General features: G+C 40.1%; 1 protein-coding gene and 1 long non-coding RNA gene across 4 annotated transcripts; both read right to left on the reverse strand.

Annotated features, from left to right (window-relative positions):
* Window positions 1–299: 299 nt before the first annotated feature.
* Window positions 300–26,855, reverse strand: LOC120492581 (globoside alpha-1,3-N-acetylgalactosaminyltransferase 1). Of its 3 annotated transcripts, XM_089134399.1 has the most exons (7): window positions 26,718–26,855; window positions 19,391–19,432; window positions 15,369–15,395; window positions 14,296–14,331; window positions 5,578–5,607; window positions 5,334–5,471; window positions 300–1,831 (listed from the first exon to the last, which is right to left on the reverse strand). In XM_089134399.1, the coding sequence occupies exons 1-7, from the start codon at window positions 26,777–26,779 to the stop codon at window positions 1,141–1,143; spliced, it is 1,026 nt and encodes a 341-aa protein (XP_088990525.1). In that variant the 5' UTR covers window positions 26,780–26,855; the 3' UTR covers window positions 300–1,140. The 3 variants fall into 3 exon arrangements, with proteins under 3 accessions (XP_088990525.1, XP_088990551.1, XP_088990581.1); XM_089134425.1 differs by lacking the exons at window positions 19,391–19,432; window positions 26,718–26,855 and adding an exon at window positions 15,581–16,123; XM_089134455.1 differs by lacking the exons at window positions 19,391–19,432; window positions 26,718–26,855 and having other exon boundaries at window positions 15,369–15,439.
* Window positions 24,271–25,816, reverse strand: LOC120479095 (uncharacterized). Its single transcript, XR_016155062.1, has 3 exons — window positions 25,747–25,816; window positions 24,769–24,836; window positions 24,271–24,453 (listed from the first exon to the last, which is right to left on the reverse strand). It is a non-coding gene; the product is annotated as an uncharacterized LOC120479095 (long non-coding RNA).

Here is a 26,855-nt window from a genome sequence, read left to right on the forward strand (position 1 = left end):
TTTTAATTTTTGAGTGAACTTTATACTCTTTAATGGATCACAGTGACATTCCTTCCACATACATCAGAGACAGAAGACATATGACCAAACTGACGTATGATGAAACCCAAACCCATAGAGATTTTAAAATTAAAAGTAATTAAAAGTCTTTAATTAGAGAATTAAAATAAATGTGAAAAATCTCAAGCAAAGTACAAATATATTACTTTTGGAATAAGAGTTACATCACTCCCAATGTTAGATAAGGTTTTAGTTTTTTTTTTTTTTTTTAAATATATATATATATATATATATATATATATATATATATATATATATATATATGAATATAAATAGAAAAGCACACATATCTTTCACCAGTTCTTTTTTAGATGCAAAGTCCCTTCCCCTTCACCTATGCAAGTGCTGTTTGCATTTTAACCAGCATTTGAGCTTAGTAACTCAGCTAAACAAAACAAATGTTCCTAAAATAATGGTTTAATTATTATTATTTATAGTATTATATTGTTTTCCTACTTAAAATACATTCTCGTAACCTTGAGTGAAAATGTTCTTAGAACAATGTTCTTGGAACGTATTTGTGATGTTATTTGTACTTGACTGAGAAAACATTCTTTGAACAACATTCCAAGAAAACAAAAATATGTTCTTAGAATGTTTTTCTGATATTCGCATATTATGAAAACATTATTTATGAATATTTTTAAAACGTCCATATTTTTTTTCAATGTTATTAAAAAAAAACTAAAAATAACCTGCAGGGAGCGTTCTGGAAAGTAGAAGTCTGTGTTTATGGATAGACTGACGGAGCGATTTTTGAAGCACTTTAATATTTAATGCAATTAGAAACTGTAAACACTCTGGACAAATGTGCCAGCACAGTTTTTGGATCTTAAAAATCCTGTTATTGAAATCCATACCTGTGGCTGTAAGAAATTAATCGCTTATGATTTTACATTTTCAAAAAGATTGAATGGAATTTTCCTTTTAACGTTAACAGTAACCAAGAAAAAAACGTTCTTAACCTACATAACTTTAATGAAGCAATAACATAAGTCTGATAATATTTATATATCATCCATCAGGAAGCAAAATGTTGGGAAAAATATTTGGCATGTTTTGTCTTTATGTGTGTTTAAGCTAAGGGTTTGGACGAATTTCTTTATAGTTTTTGATAACTTGAGAGAAGCGAATTATTTTGATCTGGTCTGGTTTAGATTTTGTGTCATCCCACAGATACTCGGGTGAAAGCAGTTTACTGGGTTTGTTATAAAGGAAGTACTTGTTCAAATGAGACTCCTCCTGCCATACTGCCTCAATGGATTTAGATGCATCAATGTCCAGCTGCTCCCGGCAGGTTTTAACAAGCCGATATACGTTGTTCACTAAACCACCGATCACAGCCCCGCCATAATAATAATCACCCTCATTAGAAGGAATGAAAGCTTGAGACTCTGGTCGGCGTTCATATGTGAATTTGTTACGAGGCTCACCATAAAACCATGCATGTATGACACCTACCAGAGGACTCAAAGTCTCCACCCCCCAGCGACCATAAAACTTTGAATCCACATCAAGGCTGAAAATATAGTCGGCTTCATTAAAAAGTCGACTCTCAATCAGTTTCTCCAGTCTCGCCATCCGGCTCAAACTGATATCCTGCCATCTGTTAGAACTAGGGACTGTCAACACCGTCAAATGATGTTCTTCACTCAGTTTCACTTCAGGAACCTGTTCTGGGTGATCAGTGAACACATAATAGTGCACACGGAATCCAACAAAGTAATTCTGCTCGGCAGACTCCAGGAAATCTTTAAGAAACCGTGTATACCTGAAAAAAAGAGAGGGAGAGAAACACAATTGTAAAATAATAAACTAGCAAAATTATTTTCCCCTTTACGGTAGCAGTTTATTAAAAAAGACTACAATTAACTAAAATATTAGGGTATTGACACAAATTTCACAATTCGATTCGATTTTGAGCTTGCAATTCGATTCCGATTCGATTCAATATTGATTATTTTGGATATCAGTCACAGTAAATGGCAATTTTTCTCAAGGGAATCAAATCTCTTAACTAATGCTGTAAACTATGGGAGTCTAGTTGTAGCCTATAGGCTTCATTAGCCTAATATGAAGGTAATAATGAACTGTTTCGTAGCTATACAAACACTTAAATTACACTTATTTATTTTTATAATAAGAAGATTATTTAAATATAAACATTTAAATGGTGGCTGTCATAAAAAACTTGATTTATTCAAATGCATTAAATATTGAACATTAAGATTATAATGCATATGTAATATGGTGTATATATTTAGCAAAATGCTCCTCTCTGGAGTTATTTTTTCTAGCTGACTAACGAGTTTATGTGGGTTTTCTGAGGTAAATATGACGATACATTGATTACAAGCTTTTTAACTGACGTCTTTCCACGGTTGAAACGCTGATTGAGCGAATCAATGTGACATGATACGGATTTCGATAAGTTGTACTCTATCTTTTAACACACTTTCAGATGCTCATTCATGTTTATTTGACGCTGTGACTGGTATTATTAACCCGGAAGAGAGATCAGCGCTGCTGCTTCTCCAGAGCGATCTCACTCCACAGCGCCAAAACGCTATTTAAGTTTTTGACTTTCTAAAAAAAATGGACGTAATTTGAAATTCGAGACTTTGTTTCATATCAATAGTAACAAAGGACAAAGATTATTGCGATATCCTGGATGCGCGCAGCCGCAATACAATGTCCCATTCATTCAAGTGAAACAGGATGACTAATCGATTCTTGCGATTTAAGAATCGATATTGGTACGTAAACATGAGAATCGATTAATATCGAGAAATCGATATTTATTACCCAGCCCTATAAAATATACTGTACATTCACCTCAGCTTTTAGATCTAGTAATTCAAAAATAATAAAATAATTAAAGCCACACTGTGGAACTTTTCAACCTTTATAATATAGTATCAAAGCCCATTGAGATGGTACATTGACTTACAATAGGTTGAATGACGCGTCTGCCGTAGCCTGAAGGTGTCTGTATCGCTTTTACTAGCACTTTGTAACTTCAGGTTTCAGGTAGAAACCCGAGCACAAAAAGAACTACAAAATTCGACCGCATTACGGTGTACGTCACTTCCCCCACCACCCCAAACTTCCTCAGATTCTGACGTTAGTGCTCAACTTGCCGTCTGTATGTTTTCGTCAATGGCCAAACAACAGCTACAAGGAAGAAGGCAACGGTTTTATTGAAGGCAACAGAGGAAACTAAAAAAAGAAAAGGGGAGAGTGACAAATTAAAAGCCAGGACGAGGATTAACACTGGTCCAGCTTTCGCTTCGCTCGCTGGCGTGAGCTAAAAGAGGAAGAGAGAAACCCAGATAAATTCATATAAGCAGTGTAGTATTTTCTTGTATTCCGGCCACAGCTGATGGTGTTATGAGTGTAATAAAATGCCCACAGCCCAGTGTTCATTTCGACACACAAACACAGCCCGCCTCAGTGCAGGGCTCGCATTAATAAAATCGACTCGTGTCAAATGTAACGTTACATTAAATGTAGTGAACGTGCCCACGACTCAGTAGTAAGTTACCCACACCACATGTGTCACGGTTTCTGTAAAAATTAACCAACACAGATAACGTTACAGTCAGCTCAGGCCGACGGTGTTTTCAGTGCATTGAATGTGCCCGCTGTCCCGCGCCCACATTCACTCACAGACATGATAATCCCCACGGGGATCACCCCGCTCTCTCTCTCTCTCAGCAGACTGCTATAAGGCAATCGAGCGCGGCAAAGCTGCCCGGCCTGCCTCAAAAACTGCAAGCACACACATTCTAAAGACACGGGAGGTTGACCGGTTGACTGTTTGTTGATTTTAATTTGCGACAGTGCTGCGGCGCTTGTGGCCTCTAGGGACGCTAGACGTGAAAGTTACAGGTCGAGCGCCACTAGTGGCCAAAAGTTCCACGGTGTGGCTTTAAAAAAAAAAGTATTTATGAATTGTTTTCTGCACAATTCTATAGGTCAAGGTATGCTTAGGCTGCTGCAGTTTTTGGAATAACAAAAAAGTTTTGAGTTTTGAAACTTACAGGGTATTTTTTTATAATACGTATAACAAACTCTTAAAGCCACAATATGTATTTTTTCTGCTTTAAAAATAGCAAATATAACTGTATCTATGTTATATATTTTTATCCCGAAATTATCCCGACAGTTTCCACCAACTTTCAAATACGGAGAAATTTGTAGTTTAATTCGAAGACACGGGACGTTTCTTTATTTCCGTTTCGTTGCCCGTCTATGGCGTCATATAACCTTTGACTCCTCTATTTTCTCTAACTTCCTTGCGGAACCCGGCGAAACCGCCAAACACAAAGGGGAACACTGGACTACCGCCAATAAAGCAAAGAAAATGACCAAGAAAAAAAAGTAGTACGTATTTTTATGCGTGTAAATCACGTGCCCGCTCACGAGCGCTCACTCTTAACAGACACTGTCCCCGGTGCTGCTCGCGCATAAAGCGCTCCCCGTTCACAGTAACCGTGTCGTCTCATTCAAAACAGCCAACTGTTGCTGTTAGCGAGCCGCGCACATTGAATACTCATATGAGTCAGGCTGCGAATGTAAGTTACGTGAAGTTAAGCTCATGCTTACTAAATAAACGCCTCACCTCCGGCGCCGCGCACTCACTACAGTCATTCCTTTTAGCCTTTAGCACATAGTGGATGCATAACGCAAACCCAGTCAAACGTTTGACTGCAGTAAATTATGTGCTTTATAATCCGGTGCGCCCTATATCATTCATTGAAGGAGCGTAATATAAATATTTATATTCGTCTGTATTATAGTTATGGACCACGATTACGCTTTGCCTGCACGTTCTGCTGCTACAGCCAGCTCAGTAAAGCTCAAACGTACGGGTGAAAAATATGACCCGAGAAGGGTTTGGGACAGGAGAAGCATGACACAGGTAAACATTGGGGTCGCATTTAAAGCTTCTTGACAAGCTAAATCTACAGAGAGATGCCGGATATCCATATATTTTGTGAAACGATGATGTCATGCCATGAGCTGAGCTGGTTGTCATTGACAGCGACAACAACTCCTGTGAGCCCACGCTCTTTCCCGACGTCATCAAAGTACGTCTTTTGTTATTATTTTAAATGAGTGACCCCTGGTGGCCAAAAATCGCATACTGTACGTTTAACTGTCAAAGGAACAAGGAACATTTGAATTCTCATTCTATGACCCCTTTAATGTCACCATCAGCATTGCTGAAACAGCATTCAATGAAGAGCAGAGAAAGGACATATACTCACTTTCCAAGAGCGAAGACTGTAGTTGCTATGGTTATGTTTTGTTGTTTGTAGATTGAATCAATCAATATGGGATCAAAAGTTCCTTCCTGCACAACTGGGGCCAACCATGGTGCCAAGGGAACAACTTTACCATCTGGGCTGTTTTAAATGAGGATATTCACATAAATATAAATGAAATCCAAATCCAAATGCATAGTAGTATAAAATGATATATGTATAAAAGAAGAACTGTTTATGTTCATACCCGACTGCACTGGGCTGGCTGTAAGAAAGCCTGTAAAAAAGAAAAGAAAAAAAGGCTTTTATTCCTCATTTTGTAACGTCTGTAGTAGATGATTACAGTCGGCTAAACTTTGATCTTAACATCTAAAGCTCTTCATTGATTATATTATTGTTAAAACTCAGCAGGGCATTAACACCAAAACCATTTCCCTGGTTACATATCAACCTCTGCATTCAACTGAAAAAACATAATGATAACGTTCAATGCTCTTAACAGTCCAATCAGTCCAATGGAAAGACGAGATGTCAGGCGGGTGACGTCATCGACCAGGAAACTATAAAGCACACCTGAAAACAGACCGTGTTTGCTTCTTTGCCTTTAGCAAGCGCTCTCGGTATACTGTCCTTGTCTATTTATTGTTGTCTGTCATCATTGAAAGCACAATATTTCAAAGAAAGATCAACTCAGAAACTCAAACACTCAAACAGATCATGTCACAGATTCAGTCCGAGGACTGGTTTGTCACAATAGACTTGAATGAAGCTTACTTCCATGTATCCATCCGTCCTCATCACAGGATCACAAGTTCCTGAGGTTCGCTTTCGGAGGCGAAGTGTACCAGTATCGGGTTACAAACGCGATGCCTGTGTGCCTTAGTCATGTAGAACAAACCTTGGTTCCTCGCCCAAGGCCAAGTGCTGGGGGCTTCTTGTCGACTCCTATTGAACACTATTGATGGATGCTTCCCTCAGAGGTTGGGGGACGAACATGAATGGCCGCTCTGCAAAAGGTCTTTGGCAGGACCATCTACTTTGTTAACAAAGTTGGCCAATTGGCACATAAATCGTCTGGAAATGATGACGGTGTTTCGAACACTCAAGCCCTTATATCAACCATCAGGGGGGTCTGAGGTCACGTCATCTTTGCAAACTGGCTCATCAGATCCCCCTATGGGCCCGAATTTGGTTCTCAGACCTGGCGTACCTTCTAGACGGCTCTCCGATGGCTGTCCTAAGCAGAGGGGACAAATTTATCGCCCTCGGCCTCACTACTCCAATCTAGAGCTCACTCCCCGAGAAGACTGTATGCATTGAAATGAAAACTATTATCTGCCTGTTGCGGAGAACGCCAACTGAATCCTGTTAACTGCCCTGTTGGTACAGTACTGTTGGTAAGAGATTTCCACGACGCATGCGCGAGAATTGCGTTCTCCTTCAACTACTTCTTGCGCAATTCTCGTACATGCGTCGTGGAAATCTCTTGAAGTCTCGTCTCAGGCCCAGAATGAAGAAAAGGAATAGTCGAATAAAGTCGTTATTTTTGTTTTATTTCCACACAAAAAGTATTCTCGTCCCTTGGACTGCCGACGCCCGCCTGGCTTACGGCACTCTTGGCACCTCCCTGGCTCCCTGCACTGCCAGTGCTGCCCTGGCTCCTTGGCCCAGGTCCGGCCACGCTATGTCACGAATATATCAAATCACTCGTTATGCTATATTATCACCCAACATTGGATTCAATCTTTTTGTCAACTTGTTTTCTTTCAATTAGGCCTAGTTTTGTATTTCTATTCGCATCTGATTAATCGTAGGCCTCACTTATCTTTTGTACAAATTAAAAGTTTTTTTTTAATTGTAACCTTGTCACAGGAGGATATTAAATGTATCACTTTGGGCCAATCCCAATTCTACCCCTTACCCCTTCACTTTCCCCTTCCCCTCCGTTTTGCGCGTCCACGTGAAGGGGTAGGGCTGTCCCAATTCTCTTTTGGTTGGAGGGGGAGGGCTAGGGGGAAGGGCCAGATAGCCCTTCAAACGAAGATTTTTCGGGGGAGCACACTTCAAACGAAGCGGTATGAGAAGTGTCACTGCTAACCCAGGCTGGCTGCCCAAGCGACAAAGGAGACCCATAAATTTAAGTATTTGTGGCTTTAATAAGTATTGTAACGACAAATAATGATTTGCTTTATGTTACATTCAATATTGTGTTCATATTTACGGTCAGTTTCTTCACAGAAACGTTTGTAAAAAAAATCGCTAAAATTACTGTAGTTTGCTAACGATAGTCCCGCACATATTTTCGTCGTCTCCGTTGTTTCCTGCGAACTTCACAAGATAAATGCAAGAAAATAGCTGTAACCCACGCGACTGAGATAACTGCAGCTGTCGACGGCATAAACATCCGCGCATCTCCTGTGACGTAGGCGCTAGCGACGACTTATAATGACGTTTAACGGAGGCGAGTGGTGTCCCATTTCTTAGGGGAATATTTTCACCCCTACGCATTGCCACTCTGTTTCAAGGGTCAAGAGGAAGGCGAAGGGGTAGGGCTAGGGGAAAGTGAAGGGGTAAGGGGTAGAATTGGGATTGGCCCTTTGTGTCACAGAAGTACACTCTACAAGGGTGTGAATGGGAACCCATGTGATATTGGGCTGCTATGTATTGAGGACCCTTACAAAGACTTTGAAATCGAAGAGAAGCCCCTCATAGCAGCAATGGCCATCAGTGATGAGAAAGCACTAGTGAAGACATCGCTTGCCTCAGTCCAAAAGGGAAGCGTGCTTTCTTACCAGCAGCCCATACTACCTACTAACTAAGGTAATCCATATGGGTGCTCCACCTTTTCCATAGCTTCCCGTAGATGACTATCGGCTTTCTCCCACAGACTGGGCGCATGAGCTAACTGAGGAACAACCCCCTAGTTGAGATCAAGTGCCCCAAACGTACAAAAAAGTAGTCTATATTTTATCTCTTTTAAAATTACGTATTAATGCCTACGTTTTAACAATAAAACCAGGAAGGTAGTGCACGTGCATAATGTGCATCATTTGTAAAGTAACGGTCGAGGAGGAGAAGAGGCAGACAGATTGAGTGTAACTTGTAAAAGTGTTTTTAAAGAGAGCTAGAAATAATAATACTTATCTGGTCTGCATCCTAAACTGAACAGGTTTGGGTGAATGACATTATTTTGGTCAGGTTTTATGTTACAGTTGAAACTGACAAAGATTCTTCCATGATACAGTATGTGTGTGTGTGTGTGTGTGTGTGTGTGTGGAGAAGACGTGCATGAAAAGAGAACTAAGATGAACTTAGACTTAAGACTTTTCCCGGTTTTCCTGTCACGGTTGGTAAATCCTATGTCTTCTTCTCGTCTCGTGTTTCTGTTATTGTTGTGTGTGTGTGCGCTGATGGGGGGGCGTGCCACTCTATCAGCGCTCATCAGCAATCATCACCACCAGCTGCAGTTAATCTTCTTGTGTATATATTCTCATCAACTTCTCATCTCCTTTGTCAGATCGTTGTTTGTGGTTCCCGGTGTGTTGTCTCCTGTCTCGCTAATTCGTGTTCAGCTCTGGCCCTTGTTCTCTGTCATTTGGATTTGTTCATCGTTGGATTCACCACCACCATCACCACAGCACCCTGCACCGGACCATCGGATCCCCTGCGTCACTATTTCTGCCTGTTAATGGACTGTCTGTGTGTGTTCGTCAAGCTTATAATTAAATAGAGTTTAACTGCACTTGCTTCCTTGATTCTATCATGACAGAACGATCTGACCAAAGCATGGAAGCAGCGGAAGACTCGCAACGATCACTGAACGAGTTTGTGGGAAGCTGTCTACAACGGATGGACACACAGGAGAAGAACCTCAACGACACAGCTCGCGCTGTACAGGCATTAGTGACGCAGGTGTCTGGGCTCACCCAACAGATTCAACACCTTCGTCTTCCCACTGCGCCACCCGCACCGCTGAATCCTCCAACACCACCACCAGCGGACCCATCCCAGTCAGAGCCGCGCCTTCCTACTCCAGAGCCTTATGCAGGTGAAGAGAACTTTTGTCGAGCATTTCTGACCAGATGTACTATGCATTTTTCCCTGCAACCCAGGACGTTCCGCGAGGAGGCAACCAAGGTGGCGTTTGTATTGACGCTTCTGACTGGGAGAGCGGCGCTATGGGGGGCAGCGGTGTGGGAGAGCCAAGACGACTGCTGTTCCTCGTTCCAGAAACTCTCCGACGAGATGCGGCGAGTGTTTGATCGGGCCGCATCGGGAAGAGAGGCTGCCAGGGTGTTGACGGAACTGCGTCAGGGTGACAGATCAGTATCAGACTTTTCCATCGAGTTCCGAACCCTGGCAGCCGAGAGCAAATGGAACGAGGAGGCGCAGTGGGACATGTTCCTGCATGGGTTGGCTGACCGCATCCAGAAGGAGATCTACGCCCTGGACCTGCCCACCAAGCTAAATGATCTCATCGCGTTGGCGTTAAGAGTGGATGCACGTCTTTCTCGAGTCAAGAGCCGAGGTCAACACGATCGTTTCTCTGGAGGCATCGAGGGGCAGCGTTCAGGAGGCGAGGGAGCGGTCAGCCCTACCTACGATCACGAGCCCATGCAGGTGGGTCGAGCCCGGCTTTCCCGGGAGGAGAAGGAGAGGCGGAGATCCCTGGGCCTTTGTCTGTACTGTGGGGGAGCGGGACATTTGGCGTTTCATTGTCCGTTAAAAGGTCCAGCCCGACAGTAAGAATGAGGCTACTGTCGGGTGGGATCTCTGCCGAGAAGACCTCATCGACATCTACCTTCCTCCCGGTAAGGCTCCGATGGTCAACTCACCTCCACGATTGTCGAGCACTACTGGACTCTGGGGCGGAAGGTAATTTCATGGACCATTCATTTGCTAAGAAACTTCATATTCCCCTCAAACCCCTCGCACACCAGATTCATGTACACGCTCTCAACGGCCAAAGACTCCCCACTATCTCATGGATCACTGAAGACATCACCCTCATCACGTCAGGCAATCACTCGGAGACTATTTCCTTTTACATTCTGGACACTCCACTAGCCCCTATCGTTCTTGGTCACCCATGGCTCACCCGTCACAACCCCAAAATAGACTGGCAATTCAAATCAGTAGCATCATGGAGCAGTTTTTGTCATAAGTCTTGTCTTGTGTCTGCTTGTCCGTCTGTCTCTTCTCGTGTGTTACAGGAGGAAACAGTGGATTTATCAAACGTGCCCACGGAGTATCGGGAGCTGAAGGAAGTGTTCAGTAAGTCTCGGGCTGATTCTCTTCCTCCGCATCGTCCCTATGACTGTGCTATAGACTTATTGCCAGGTACGTCTCCGCCTAAGGGCAAATTATATTCACTCTCAGTCCCTGAGAGAGAGGTCATGGAGAAATATATTTCTGATTCTCTAGCAACGGGATTCATCCGCCCTTCCTCATCTCCAGCGGGGGCGGGGTTCTTTTTTGTGGGGAAGAAGGATGGATCGTTGCGACCTTGTATTGATTACCGGGGGCTGAACAACATCACGGTGAAGAATACTTATCCTTTGCCGTTGATGTCTTCAGCTTTCGAGAGGTTGCAAGGAGCATCCATTTTCACAAAACTGGATTTAAGGAATGCTTATCATTTGGTCCGCATCAGGGAGGGGGATGAATGGAAGACTGCATTTAACACCCCTAGGGGGCACTTTGAATATTTGGTCATGCCTTTCGGCTTGTCCAATAGCCCAGCGGTCTTCCAGGCACTTGTCAATGACGTGTTGCGAGACATGGTCGACCAATTCATTTATGTCTACCTGGATGACATATTGATTTTTTCTTCGTCTCTCCAGGAACATGTGCAACACGTTCGACAAGTGCTTCAGAGGTTGTTAGAGAATGGGCTTTTTGTCAAGGCGGAGAAATGCGTTTTTCATGCACAGTCTGTTCCCTTTCTAGGTCACATCATCTCGGTTGACGGAGTGCGCATGGATCCCGACAAGGTTAAGGCTGTGGTAGATTGGCCAAGTCCAGATTCCCGTAAGGCCCTACTGAGGTTTCTGGGGTTCGCCAATTTTTACCGGCGTTTTATTCGCAACTTCAGCCGCCTGGCCGCGCCTCTGACTGCCTTGACCTCCCCCAGAACGACGTTCAGGTGGTCAGACGCAGCGGAAGCTGCGTTTGCCAAACTGAAGGGGCGCTTTGTTTCGGCCCCCATCCTGATAACCCCTGATCCATCACGTCAGTTCGTGGTGGAGGTCGACGCGTCAGAGGTGGGGGTAGGTGCGGTGTTATCTCAGCGCTCTCCTTCAGACGAGAAGATGCATCCTTGCGCGTTTTTTTTCGCACCGTTTATCCCCCGCTGAAAGTAATTATGACATTGGCAACAGAGAATTGTTGGCGGTCAAGTTAGCGTTGGAGGAGTGGCGTCACTGGTTAGAAGGGTCGGGGGTACCTTTTATCGTCTGGACCGACCACAAGAATCTGGAATACATTCGCACTGCTAAAAGACTCAATTCAAGGCAGGCTCGGTGGGCTCTTTTTTTCGGACGTTTTGACTTTACACTCTCGTACCGCCCGGGTTCCAAAAACATCAAACCCGATTCTTTATCGCGCATTTTTGACCGTTCCGATCGCCCGTCTACTCCCGAGTGCATTTTACCAGAGAATCTATTCATCTCTACACTCACATGGGAGGTCGAATCGAAGGTCAAGAAGGCCTTAGAAGGGGTAACGCCTCCGACTCGTTGCCCACCGAACCGTTTGTTCGTGCCGGAGAGTTTACGGTCCAGCGTCATCCAGTGGGGTCATTGTTCCAATGTGGCTTGTCATCCAGGAGTCAGTCGTACCATGTTTTTGGTTAAGCAACGATTCTGGTGGCCTCTCATGTCTCGTGACGTTCGAAGTTTTGTATTGGCTTGTTCAGTTTGTGCCACAGGCAAGACTTCCAATCGACCCCCAGATGGGTTGCTTCAACCGCTGCCGGTGCCTTCGAGACCCTGGTCCCACATCGCGCTAGATTTTATCACCGCCCTCCCACCCTCCCAGGGTCACACGGTAGTTTTGACCGTGGTGGACCGATTCTCGAAGGCGGCCCATTTTATTCCCTTGCCCAAATTACCTTCAGCCAAGGAAACAGCGGTGAGTGTCATTGACCACGTCTTTCGGCTTCATGGCCTCCCGACAGACGTGGTCTCTGACAGAGGACCCCAATTTGTGTCCAAATTTTGGCGAGAGTTTTGTAGACTGCTGGGGGCGACTGTCAGTCTCTCATCTGGGTTCCATCCCCAGAGCAATGGTCAAACTGAACGAGCCAACCAGGATTTGGAGAGAACGTTGCGATGTTTAGTGTCCAAGAATCCCTCTTCCTGGAGCCAGCAGTTGTCTATGGTGGAGTACGCCCACAACACGTTGCCAGTGTCATCCACGGGCCTATCACCATTTAAGTGTAGTGTAGGTTACCAGCCACCTATCTTTCCTAGTCTGGAATCCGAAGTCGCGGTCCCCTCCGCCCACGCCTTCGTCCAGCGGTGTCGCCGCACTTGGACTAGAGCCCGTGAGACTCCAAGTGGGGGCGCGCACCAAGGTCAAAGCCGATCGCCACCGGCGGAGACCTCCCGTATACGTCGTCGGTTCTAAAGTGTGGCTTTCAACTAAGGACATTCCACTCCGTTCCATTTCGAATAAACTTGCACCCAAATTCATTGGCCCGTTTGCTGTCACCAAAATCATTAGTCCGGTGACAGTCCGTCTGAATCTTCCTCCAGTGTACAGGAGGATTCATCCCGTTTTTCACGTTTCCAAAGTCAAACCTGTCTTTTATGCTCGCATTAATCCGCCAGTCCCGGTTCCCCCCCCGCCGCGTCTCGTAGATGGGGAACCCTCTTATTCGGTCAATCGCGTGCTGGACTCGAGACGGAGGGGGCGCGGATTCCAGTACCTGGTGGACTGGGAAGGTTACGGTCCGGAGGAGAGAAGTTGGGTACCGGCCAGAGACATCCTGGATCACTCCCTTATCGATGATTACAATCGGCAGGTAAGGGAGTCTGGGAACGCCAGGAGGCGTTCCTAGGGAAGGGGGTACTGTCACGGTTGGTAAATCCTATGTCTTCTTCTCGTCTCGTGTTTCTGTTATTGTTGTGTGTGTGTGCGCTGATGGGGGGGCGTGCCACTCTATCAGCGCTCATCAGCAATCATCACCACCAGCTGCAGTTAATCTTCTTGTGTATATATTCTCATCAACTTCTCATCTCCTTTGTCAGATCGTTGTTTGTGGTTCCCGGTGTGTTGTCTCCTGTCTCGCTAATTCGTGTTCAGCTCTGGCCCTTGTTCTCTGTCATTTGGATTTGTTCATCGTTGGATTCACCACCACCATCACCACAGCACCCTGCACCGGACCATCGGATCCCCTGCGTCACTATTTCTGCCTGTTAATGGACTGTCTGTGTGTGTTCGTCAAGCTTATAATTAAATAGAGTTTAACTGCACTTGCTTCCTTGATTCTATCATGACATTTCCCTGAACTAGATTGGATCCGACATTTTTATTTATTTTTTTTTTTTTATGTTTTTACATTACTCACGATCAAAATGAACTGAGCTTTACAAAAAAGAAACGGTTTTCCCTGAACTAGATTGGATCCGACATTTGTATTTATTTTATTTTCATTTTTTTACATTACTCACGATCAAAATGAACTGAGCTTTACAAAAAAGAAACTGAACTTTGATACACAAAAACTGAACTTTATTACATAAACTGAAAAGTATTATAGACCTTGAAGTGAATTCAATCTGTTGCGGTATCAAATTCTTCATATTGATTACTGTTTTATCATTCTTTGTTTTGACGTGATTGTGTTTGCCTTGCCTTTTTCTTTCTCACTGTTCCATTAGATTAGAACCTAGAACTGGTCCAGTATACACTAGTCACAATAAAGAACAAAACTGTTGAAGGAAGTTTTGTACTCACTCACCCATGTGGTGATTGCAACTGGTGCTCTTTTTGGGGTCTAAGAAATAGGAGAAACAGCAGTGAATTTTTGTGTTCTGTAATATAACTTTTGTTTTGTTTGTATGTCTTTATTGGATGCAATAAAGACATAGTGGATGAAAGCATGTGGATGCATGTGCAGGCTTACTGCACAGTATATATCATTATGCTTGCAATAATGCATGCATTTGCCAGGTAGAAGAACATGTGTGATGGAGCTACTAACACATTACAACTAACATACCGTAATAACTGTTGGGTGTGGTAAACCTCTAATGGTCCAAATAACCAGTGTTGGGCAGTAGCATGGATACAACTACTAGTTAACTACATTTCTCAGTGAGGCATGCATATATACTAAACAATATTATAAATGCAACACTTTTGTTTTTGCCCCAATTTTTCATGAGGTGAACTTTTTGTATGTACACAAAAAGGTCCGTCAAAATAAAAATATTGTTTAACCTTCGAAGAAACTTTAGCTTAAATCATTACATTTTAAATCATTGGTTATTACAAACTGTTAAAATGGCCAAGAAAATTAAAAGAGAAAAGATACATATTTCATAGTGCCCTCATTTTTTTTAAAAATGTATTTAATAAGTTATTGCTAAATTCTGTAAGTAAGTTTCATGATTTAAATTAATTAGACAAGCTTTTTGATTAATAAAAAAATTGAATCTAATAAAATAAAATAAAATGGAATTTCAAAAAATGAAAAAGAAAAAAAAATTAAATCGGAAAAAATATATATTTAAAAAATACCTCTGTACTCTCAGTGTCAAATGCAGAAAAGTTCATTCTTGCATTCATGCATTCATGACCCCCGAGGCTTGATTACTGTAATGCCTTACTGGTCATTAGAGAGTAATCAAACAAAAGTGTCCAATAACAGGAAAAAAGCAAAGATAAAATACGTAGTATGAAATGAGGACTTTTTTTTTAAAATCACTTGCAACTATAGTGTAGGCCATGTGCATAAATGTATGCTTCTGAATGTGCTTTTGTAAGTGTCTGATTTGAGTGTTTAAGTGCATTAAGAGTGGCAGTACTTACTTAAAGCAGGATCTTTCCTCTTTATTTCTGAAACATAAATAGCCTATGTTTATAATGCTGAAATACTGCATAGTCACTCACAATACATTCCCCTAATTCAGAAATAAGGTATTACTACGGTGGACGAGCCTGTACAAAATAAAACACAATTTCAAAAACAAAACAACAAATTCATAAACGAAATGACTTGTAAAAAAGACTTCAGAAAATACCGTAGGCCAACAGCAGACTGAGAGAGTCCATTGGCGTGTGCAAAGAGCTGTCTTGTTTTCATATGACATCACTGCGTTGCCATGGCACGAAATACAAATGGAGGGCAGGAAGTGAAAGCACTATAACAAACTCAAAATGCCTGCGTTTTGAGTCATTCATGGTTACTTGAATCGATCAAACCACAAGGAGTTTTTATCGCGTACCAAAAGTTGTTGTTCATAAGGGGGGAAATGCAAGAAATTGATAAAAAAAAAACAGTTCGCAAACCTATGTCTGCGGTCAGGAGGAGCCGAATGGGATAATGCTCATGTGTGTAACGTTAATGATCACTTCGTCAAAGGTGAGTTAATACAACTTAAGTGACTGTTTGTGTAACGTGTAACATTTCCGAACTTTGTAAAGTCAAAATATGTCGGTAAGACGAGGTAGTTGCTGATATCTACAGCCTCTATGGCAGGAAAATCTTTCAATTCAGTTGAAAAATCGCTCCTCTTCATAACGTAAGGATCACGTCCAACATATGTTTGATTTTTTGTTTATTTCTTTCTCTTGTAATAGCATGTAAAATAGTACAGTACGGACTTTCCCCCATCTCGTCCATTGCCCTCCATCTGAATTCTGCGCGTCATCATAATCACGTGACTGAAACCCCGCTATTTAACCGGCTAATTTAATGCGATTAGAACAAAAAACTTTTTATATTAAAATCTTCCTACCATCTGGTTTGGTCGATCTGGTATAGTGGGAGAGTGGAATGTAGAGCTAAGAATAATAGACATTAGATATTGCCCCTATATCTGAAATTTTAGAGACATATTATTGCATTTCTAATAGTTTTTTTTTTGTTGTTGTTGTTGTTTTTTAGCAAAGTGAGTGACATACTCGATAATGTCAGTTTGCAGCCTTGCATATCATAAAAAAAAGAATTATCGTAGACGATTCAGCTCTGATTTTTACGCATGCACACAAGATTTATATATATATATATATATATATATATATATATATATATATATATATATATATATATATATATATATCCACCTTTTTCTGCGCCCGTTCTATTTCCCATGATTCATAGCGGATTCAACTGACTTGACGGTTTTCTACTTCTGCTGTCCTTTTTTCACTAATTGTATCTTCAATCAATGTTTCATCAACCAATCGCCTGGTTTTGATAAATAATAAGTATATAGTAAACAATAGATGATCATCACGGAGGCGACAGCACGCAAACTGGACTTTGGTCTCATGAAACTCGGCAGGCCTGAGAAACACAGACTATGGACTATGCATCTTTGAAAGCAGATGGCGGTGTTTCGAACACTCAAGCCCTTCCTGCCAGACCTGAGAGGTCACCATTTACTTGTCTGCGTTCGCGTTATCACCGAGGTTTGTTTACATACCGGTGCATATGTCTATGCCGGTGTAACAGCTCAGTAATGGCATTGCCACAAGATGGCAGCCTACACAGAACGCTCGTCGGATTCGTCTATAGGCCTACTTTCCTACTATATAGTAGGCGAAAACAGTACGTGAAAGAAGCAGTAAACATCAGTATTCATAAAAGATTAGGCGAGAAGTTCCCGAATGGCTTACTGCTTCCGCCCAGATTTTTGAGTTCTTTTCCATGGGTACTCATGATCTATCCCAGGATGCCACGCGAGAGGATACGTCAATATCAACATCGCGGAGATCAGCGACACGGGGGTTTTCAAATGTGAGTAGGCTAAACCCGGTTCAATTGTGTTTAAATGGGATGTGTTAAACTACTAGAGTATAAACGTTCTAACTGTTGAAGGTCTAAAGGAGTTAGATAGTATAGTATAGTTGTGATTTTGCTGTAAACACATGTTTTATTATGTATAGCTAGCTAACAGGGGAGCTCCAGTAACCGTAAAGTTACGTTTCTAAAGTGGATTTACATAACCATACATCTTAAAGGGGAAATGAAGCAGTGAGTCAAGTTGACATGATTTACAAGATGGATTTCCAATATAATCAACAATTATATAAGAAACATTACAAATGTAAACATTTAGAAGAAAAAAAGAAAAAAACTTTGTATCTTTCGCCGCCATTGTGCAGTTGACATCACGGGGTTGGTTGGCTCAAGTTTAACAGGCTCTGGGCATTGAAAATCGCGACATCAAACTGTGTTTACACCAGTGTTTTGACCGCGAACGACTAATGTTAGGTACAGTTATTAGACAAAAAGACGACGTCTAATGTTATAGAGCTGGCTCCCAAGTGGCAAGGACCTGCTAAAGTTCTGTCAGAACTTAATAAAGTTAATTACCGAGTAAAAATGGTCTAGGAGCCATATAATGTTGAGATCTATTATGTAGAGAAGTTAAAACCCTTTTTTGGGTCCGTCTAACCTTTTTATTTAGAAGGGAGGGGTATGTAACAGTTCCAGAGTGTTTCCCAAGGGGGTAATCCACCATCCGGAAACTGAAGTCTCCCCGGGGGCCGCCATTGGCCTTCACCTGCGGTTAGAATTCCATTGAGGCGTCACTTTAACAGAGAATAACTTTACATCTGAGGCGTTTAAAGACTCCATTTGTCCATTGTTTATTTCGGAAGAAACACGACAATGTATAAAAGGCTCCATTACCTTGTATCTTACGTTATGGCCCTCTAGAAGCAGTTTTTGTAAAAACATTTCGCACTTCCGGGTAGGCTTCATTTTTCAGATTAGAATGTTTCCGCTTGGTCTCTGGACATGCCTTCCACACGCTCCAAAATTTGATTGACACATGTTGGACTAATCATTTTGGGGAAATCTTGAAAAAACTGCCGGGAGACGCAGTGTCCAGATTACCGTGAGGACCCGCAGTGTTCCGGACGCTGAAAATTTCTAATCACTGTGTTTCAGACAGTAAAGAAGGAGTATTTTCTAATATAAAACATAAATTTTAACAACTATAAGTTGGTAAAATAATTGTATAAGTGTCTATACACTCTTTTAATCAACAATTGCTCATGTGAGCATTATATTTTAACGTTAACGTTATATTTAAGAATTTTAAATATTTACATTTTTTAAATCGCTTAAAAATTACAAATATTTGCAAATTATAACACATTATTTTATAAGACCATAATAATGTTTCTTGTCATTTTCTGGTGGGTGATCATGTTTTCAGAGCCGTTTTCTACGGAGGTATTCTCCCCCTCTTCCTTTTGTCCGGCCGGAAAACCTTCCCCCCACCATTTTCTGAACAGTCATTGGTGTACGTTAGAAACTCACGTTGATTTCTTTGAAACGACTGGCTCTGGAAGCATAGGGTTTGTCAGAATCGAAAGAGGAGGCGTCAAAGATAACCGTCAAAGATATGCCGTGACCTGAAAGTGTTTATTTGAGTTTGCGAGAAAAGGTCAAGTGTCGGGAACACAGTGAATCTACGTTACAAGTTTTGGCTGAGTGAGTTTTTTTGCTGTAATGGGACTGTGATCGCAAGTGATCTAACTTTTAGCTGCACTAACAATTGAATTGGTCATCGCTGGATTACAGGTTCATTATTTCTATTGCACACATTATCCATATTATCATTTTATGATTTTGTGTTACTTTACATTGTATGGACTGAACTAATATTGAAGGAGTCATTGGATCGGGTTTTGGGTGATTGTATTATTTTTTTATGATGTTATATAAATTAATTCATTTTGAGCTGCTGTTTGGCAATTATTTTTGGATGTGATTCCCCCCTTATTTTTTTGTTTCATTTTGTTCTTTGATATCAAACGAGTTGTTACATTCTCAATATAGTTTTACTTATCACACACAGTTGAAAAACACTCACCTGGTTGAGATGGAGTTGGAGGTGTAGCCAAAATAAATAAGTCTGTGAGGAAACACCATAACAGATCATGAATTATAAAGTGAAGCAGATCATATATTTTCTCAATTGAATTATCAGATTTAATACATCGATATACATGAACCGGTCACAGTAGTTTGATGATGTTTTGCAGTGATCTATACTGTAGCAAACACATAGGGCCTATTATTGTAGAGAAAAGCTTATAAGGGTTAAATCTGTTAAATGTCCAGCAGACCAGCTGGAGTTAATTTTGAGGAGCTACTGGTGTCAAATCATTACTTATTTCAATGTAACTAATCAACTAATAAACAAACGTGTGTAATATGATAAAATATATATATATAAAAAAAAACAGTGATCTAACAAGGTAGTAGTAATGTAAAGGGGGTGGATTGGAATCCACTGCTGCTTCATGAGTATTATAATTAAGGTAGCCTATTAATGTTTCCTTTTAATTATCACACGAGTTGAATGACTTCTCTAGGCTTGTGAGATTTTACTTTGTTATCCACAAGTTTCCTACTCCCCATGAGGCCTTGCGTCAAAAGTGGGCGCGTCTTCCGGTTGGAAGTAAACAAAGCGCGACTTGACATGCTTGACACTCGTTCATTCAACAGTTGACAGTCATTCAAGTTACAGCGATCCAAACTAGCTAACGATGTGGGAACACAACCTCAACGAAATTAAAAAGGGTGAAATAACAGTACTTTTACCCTCCGCAGTAGTTGTTGAGCTGACAACAATTAAAATAAAAAATACACTCTTAGTCATTGTGCTTTGGAGTTTATTCAAAATTATAAATGAATGTGCTACTTGAATACATTAACTGGCACATTTGGTATTCTGTCAACTCAGACTTTGATCCTGAGTTTGGTCCACTTGTTTTTCATTAAACTGAAATAACCGCAAGAAAAGTAAGGTTTAAAAGTAAATTAGTTATCACAGATGTCAGGGGAGAGCCGGGACGGTTGGAACACTTTTCAGATAAACGTTGTTTATATGTTTATATAGCCAGAAGTACAGAGTCAGAGTGTTTACAAGTTGAACGCATAGGTTGAACGTGCAAACTAACTCAAATGCCGTTTACAAAAAAAGGAATTAAAAGGTAAAGCAACGATGTCGGACGATTTTGATTCTGTACTTCTGGCTATGTCGCCCGTGACCTTTTGAACGTAATTACGTATTACGTGACGTTACAAACGCGCCTCAGAGAATATAGCAAGGCTAGCATTTGTCCTTAGAAAAGTTACATTTTTGGAATAAGTTTTGAAATAACCGATCGTTTCGCTTGATAAGACCCTTATTCATCGTCTGGTGTCGTTTAAAGACATTTGAAGCGCATCTGAAACTGTTATTAACTGTCTTTTCGACCTTGGACCGTCTGGTTCCCATGTAAGTCCATTATATGGAGAAAAATCCTGGAATGTTTTCATCAAAACCCTTAATTTCTTTTCGACTGAAGAAAGAAAGACATGGACATCTTGGATGACATGGGGGCGAGTAAATTATCAGCAAAAGTTTTTTCAAAAGTGAACTACTCCTTTAAGAATTTAAACAAATGTACACAGGAAGATTCGTCGTCTTTTGGGAGGTGATGGAAACTACAGTCGTTGGCAGGATCACTCTGATTTCGTTTTCAGCTTATGTTCAAAACAATCACGTTTAAGCCACTGAATTAGTTTATTCCGGTTATACATACAACCGCGAACAACTGCGTCTTTAAATAGTAAAATAATTCTCAGAAAAACAGCTAGCCTCTTCGCTAACTAACGCACAAAATAACATTGAAATGCTACTTCCGCCGCCTCACCGGAAGTTTCACCCACTTTATTTTTTACAGGAGCGCCCCTCGGAAACTTGTGGATAGAAGTTACCAGTGTGATTACTAAAATGTTCTTTTCATGTATTTTCTAATGTCTGTATTTGATATCTGAATGCAGTAACAGCGCTTGATCATTTATTCCAGCTTCTATAAATGTGAGAAATGTCTTCAATGTGTCAATGCCTCTATTGGCAAACTACTTAACGAACCTGTCTGAGATTGATATGGTTATCTAAAAAGATATAAAAAATAAAACACTTTCTTTGAAAAACGAAAATCTTTATTCCCACTGATATCTCACTTGCATAATAAATTGGAACAAAGTGTATGATAAATAAAAGATACAAATAGTGCAGCTGCATTTTGTTTAACATCCGACAGAGTCAGGTTCGACATGTACAAGATTTTACCTTGTTACTCATCATGTTCTGATGTGGGAGGCTAAAATGCAAGAGATGACTATATATAGATATGTAGAGAATTATAAAAGTTGGTCAAAGTAAAACAAGCAAAAACAAGCAATTTGTCAAAATGCTACTAAAATGATTCCTCGTGTAAAAAGGCTTGTCATTTTAAATAGTGTTTTAAAATGAATTTCCTCGGTAAGTAATCATTGTCTTGCACAGGGTGTGTCTCACATACACCAAAATCAGCAACAGTACTTTTTCAGGAAGCTCTTCAGTTGATTTAGTACAGTTTATTTTATTTCGCAGCATATTCTGATCATGCACACTAGATAAATAAAACACACAGCATTGATTTTACCACGTAATCCTGAATTTACAATCATATAGATTTTTACAGTTGTGTGTGGTGTATTTCATGAATATTGTTTTATTTTTAAAAAAAGATTTAATTGTACAGTGTGAAGAATTTTGTGCTTTTATATCCAGTTTTCAGTAATTCACAAACTACTTCTGAAATCATGAACAGTTTCACTGCTTACAAACTGTAGTTTATTAATATAAGTTACAAACAACAAAGATAACATTAAATCAACTACAACAAAGTGTAAATGTATTTACCCTATTACTGAGATGCCATTCAACAGGAAGAAAGGAATTCATATTTTGAAGGTCCTATCTATCAGGTCCTAGATTTTTTTTTTTTTTTTGCCATTATTCACTATTATTCATTATTGATTGCCAAATAGATTTTTATTTTTAACAGCAAAAAAAGAGATCTTCAGCACAACTAGCCTGGCTTAATTCTTTTAGAACTTTGTCACTGTCATATGAGGGGGCCTAGTTCATAGAAACATAACTTTATGCACTCAACATGTGTCCTGATGTATGTAAAACATGGGTGTACTCATACAACATTTACACCCAAGTCATTCGCTGTACTAAATCCCATGTACGTTGGTTACACAAAGACACACACACACAGTTTTGCTTTTTCGCTCAATTTCCATAGTCGTAATGATTTATATTCTACCCCCTTACACTCTAAAAAATGATGGGTTAAAAATAACCCAACTTGGTTTGTTGTATAACCCAACTGCTGGATCAATATTGCACCAGCCCAGCAGTAGTTAATTTGACCCAGCAAGATGGGTCGGTCATTTTTAACCCAACAGATGAGTTGTTCATTTCTACTCAAATGCTGGGTCAAATTAAATAAAATTCTGGGTTGATTTAACTACAAATTTGTTATATAGCGTACCCAAATGCTGGGTCAAATTAATTACAATTCTGGGTTGATTCAACTACATATTTGTTATATAGTGTACCCAAATGCTGGGTCAAATTAACCCATATGCCAGACTAATTCTAGCACATTACAGTACAATTAAAGAAAAAAAAGGCAATAGACTACTCATAGCTATAAAACTGTTACACTACAAACCTAGAACAGAATACATGCTAGATGTATGCATAGATTATGCAATAAACACTTAAACAATACAAAAACAAAACAACAATGGAATCTTTGAAAAATTATTTTATTACTTTAATATCAACAATATTAGTGGAACTGCAGTTAATATCACTGAAGTAGGAAAACATTCAATTATGAATGAACTGGCTGAACATTTAACAGGCCAACAGTCAACGGGAGCCATTAGCTCTACTTGCAAGCAAGTATTCTGGTATCTTCCCAAAGAAACTATTAAAGGGATAGTTCACTTTGAATTTAATTTTTGATATGTTTTATCTTACCTCAAGGGCATCCAAGATGTAGGTGTCTTTGTTTCCACAGTATTTTCAATTTTGATATCTTTCGGTCAAACCATTGTTGTCAATCAGTCATATAATGGAGGTTTAGGGGGTCCTCCCCCGGTTAATGTCAAAGAGCATGCACAGAGAAGTCCAAATTAAACATGATTGAATGACTCGTAAATGTAAGTACACAGTGATGGCCTAAGACACGAAACGAGCGGTTTGTGTGAGAAAACGAACAGTATTTATATCGTTTTTACCTCGTGTAACTCAGCCATTGGCAACTGATCTGACGGCAGGGGCGCTTCAGTCTGTGCATGCGCCAGAAGTGATCGCTTGCGCGTATACGTCACTCATTGTTTACAGAGAGATTTCGGGAGTTTAACCTTTCACTAAACATTTAGATATATCGAAATCTTCTTCCATTGCGATTTCCTGTATATATAAATATGTTTAGATCTTCACAGTGAAAGGTAAAACTTCCAAAACTCTGTGTAAACAATGAGTGACGTACAGACGCAAGTGATCACTTCCGGCGCATACACAGACTGAAAACGCCTCTGCCGTCAGATCAGTTGCCAATGGCTGAGTTACACGAGGTAAAAAACTATATAAATACTGTTCGTTTTTTCACACAAACCGCTCGTTTATTGTCTTAGGCCATCGATGTGTACTTACATTTACGAGTCATTAAATCATGTTTAATTTTGACTTCTCTGTGCATGCTCTTTGAGGTGAACCGAGGGAGGACCCCCTAAACCTCCAGTGTATGACTGATAGACAACAACGGTTTAACCGAAAAAACAAAACAAAATTGAAAATACTGTGGAAACAAAGACACCACATGCCCTTGAGGTAAGATAAAACATATCGAAAATTAATTTCAAAGTAAACTATTCCTTTTAATATTTAGAAATAATAACTGTGTGTGCCTCTAATGTTGATCTTACAAGTCCTCTAATTTTTTGAAGAACTTCAGCCCAGGGCCAGCTCTTGGGATCAACTGTTGATGGTTGCCTCTTCTAAAAGAAGAAAACTCTCCTCATCAGTCCCCTCCTCTAAAAGACAAAAAAATACAAAACACAAAGAAATCTGTTTTTACAACTGAGGAGTACAAAACTAAAATATATAGGTAATTAAATGGAAGATAAACATGCATATTCCATCATTTGTTATTACAAAATAGAATAAATCACTGAAAGTCTACAAAAGACATGTGCCCTATTCATCTATTGGAGTCACTTTGACACATTACATGGAAGCTATTGAAAAAAAAAGAGAAAATTATATTTCATAAGAATTAATGTCTGAAAAGGGCTTGAGTAGCAATGCAGACTTGATATGCTGTGGATGTGAAAACAAATATTTCTTACCTTGAAATCTTTCAACAAGGTCTGTCAGCTGCCACTCTGTTGTGTCAATGACAAAGCTGACCATTGATCTGAAACAAACACAAAATGAGGTTAAGGAAATATACAATTACTATTGTATTAACTATTCAGATGTCACCATGCAAATGCAATGCAGACTAGCAGCAGAATGTAATCCAATGTGAAGATAACAGCCAAAATAGAGAGACCCTCTCTCCCTATAGCCTACAATTCAAATTACATGTATTTTACATTCAGACATTTTATGTTACTTCAATGTTTTTACATACTTTAATAAGTCTAACACTGTGTTATCTATCGCGGGTCACCATATTACTTAAATAAATGCACATGCATGCATTTAGTCTGGCATATCAGGTTATCTCACTGTTTTTACATACTTTAATAAGTCTTACACTGTGTTATACCTTCGCATTTCACATTAAAAGATTTGAGGGCAAAAAGCGCGCTCATTTATATCCGGTTAACTTAAAATAATGTAAGTTAGCCTGCTAGCCAGGCCGCCATTTTATATAAGAAATGTTTTCTTATCTATCGCGGGTTACCATATTACTTACATAAATGCACATACATGCATTTAGTCTGGCATATCAGGTTATCTCACTGTTTATACATACTTTAATCAGTCTAACACTGTGTTCACATTAAATGCTCCAGGGAAAAAAGCGCGCTCAAAATAGCCAGTGCTTCAATGGTAATGGCTAACGCTAGCCAAACAAGCCAGACAAACCAACCAACTAGCCTCGACAACATAAAGATATTACTTTAGAAAGGTAACGTTAAAGTAGACTCACTGTATTCCGGACACTAAGACCGTTTACCGCAATTTCTATTTAAACACTTCACGGCCATTGCATCAATACGTGTCATCTTTGCCTCACCCTCTTCCGACCAACCCAGCTTATAACTTTGTTAAAATATATGTCTTATATATTAGAAATGACATGTAGAGTACTCTACCTTAGTTTATTTCCCTCGCTCGATGAAAAGTGAAGTTCTCTTTGAAGATCGCTCGGTGTGTGGTGGATCCCGGTATGGTGGACTCTTCTTGTGATGATGTGATGACGTTCGAAGCACAAACAACCCACGTGCTGGGTCAACGGTATATGTTGGGTAGATGGGTTATTTTTTCCAACTCATGTGTTGAGTCAAAATCCATATAAATAACCCATAATGGGTCAAACATTTCATAACCCAGCGGTTGGGTTGATTAAATAACCCAGCATTTTTTAGAGTGTACACTAACCCTAAACCTACCTATCATGCGAAACCTTCTGCATTTTTACATTAAAAAAAATAACTTTAGTATATTTATGAATCCATTTCCCTCGTCGGGACCGCTGGCTGGTCCTCACAATGTAGGTTATTTCAGGTTTTACTATCCTTGTGGGGGATATACACACATGACAGGTTAGCCCCATTTAATTCTCTTTCAAAAAGCCATATGGATATGAAGACAATTGCAATTTCCATTCATGCTGAATTTTACACAAGAAGACTCGAAGCTATGCCACTCAACATAAAATCACAAAAAGAGATGTCAGGCAAAGCAACCACAGTCACCACTCTTTATACGAACATTCACTCTAACATCTTAATTTCATTAAAGAAAAAAGAAAAAGAAAAAACATGCTTAAGGCACTGAGAAAAAATAGACCTTTTAACGTTAGTGTGTATATCAACAAAGCAAATAGTTTGTAATTATTTGAAATATTATGATGTATTTTTAAATATGAAAACCTATGATTTCCACAGTTTAGACCACAAAGACTGCTGTTAATTAGACTACCATGTGAACACTTTTTTTTTGTATCAGTACAAATTAAAATGCCTGTCCTAAACAATTTGATTATTGATTTGTTTTAGTGTAAGATCCAAACACTAAAAGTAATAGTAAGGCAGCTACAAATGACAAAGTAGTAACTACGTACCCAATTATTGAGAGGCAAGCCAACACGAGCATAAAGGTATATACATTTTGAAGGTGTTTCATTTTTCCTGTAAGATATTAGGTTTTGTGTCCTTATTCACTTGAAGAACTGAACGTCCCACAGAGAAAGGAAGCAAGA

Source organism: Pimephales promelas, chromosome 1 (genome assembly GCF_988280905.1).
Source record: "Pimephales promelas chromosome 1, fPimPro1.hap1.1, whole genome shotgun sequence".
In the NCBI taxonomy this organism is placed as follows: domain Eukaryota; kingdom Metazoa; phylum Chordata; class Actinopteri; order Cypriniformes; family Leuciscidae; genus Pimephales; species Pimephales promelas.

Excerpts from the sequence above, each read along its gene's own strand:
- LOC120492581 (XM_089134399.1), bottom strand. The coding sequence starts at position 26,779 with ATGAAACACCTTCAAAATGTATATACCTTTATGCTCGTGTTGGCTTGC. Across the intron at positions 15,396-19,390 it reads TCCAACTCCATCTCAACCAG|AAATAAAGAGGAAAGATCCT; the intron begins GTGAGTGTTTTT and ends TTTATGTTTCAG. Across the intron at positions 1,832-5,333 it reads ACAGTCTTCGCTCTTGGAAA|GTATACACGGTTTCTTAAAG; the intron begins GTGAGTATATGT and ends TCTTTTTTTCAG.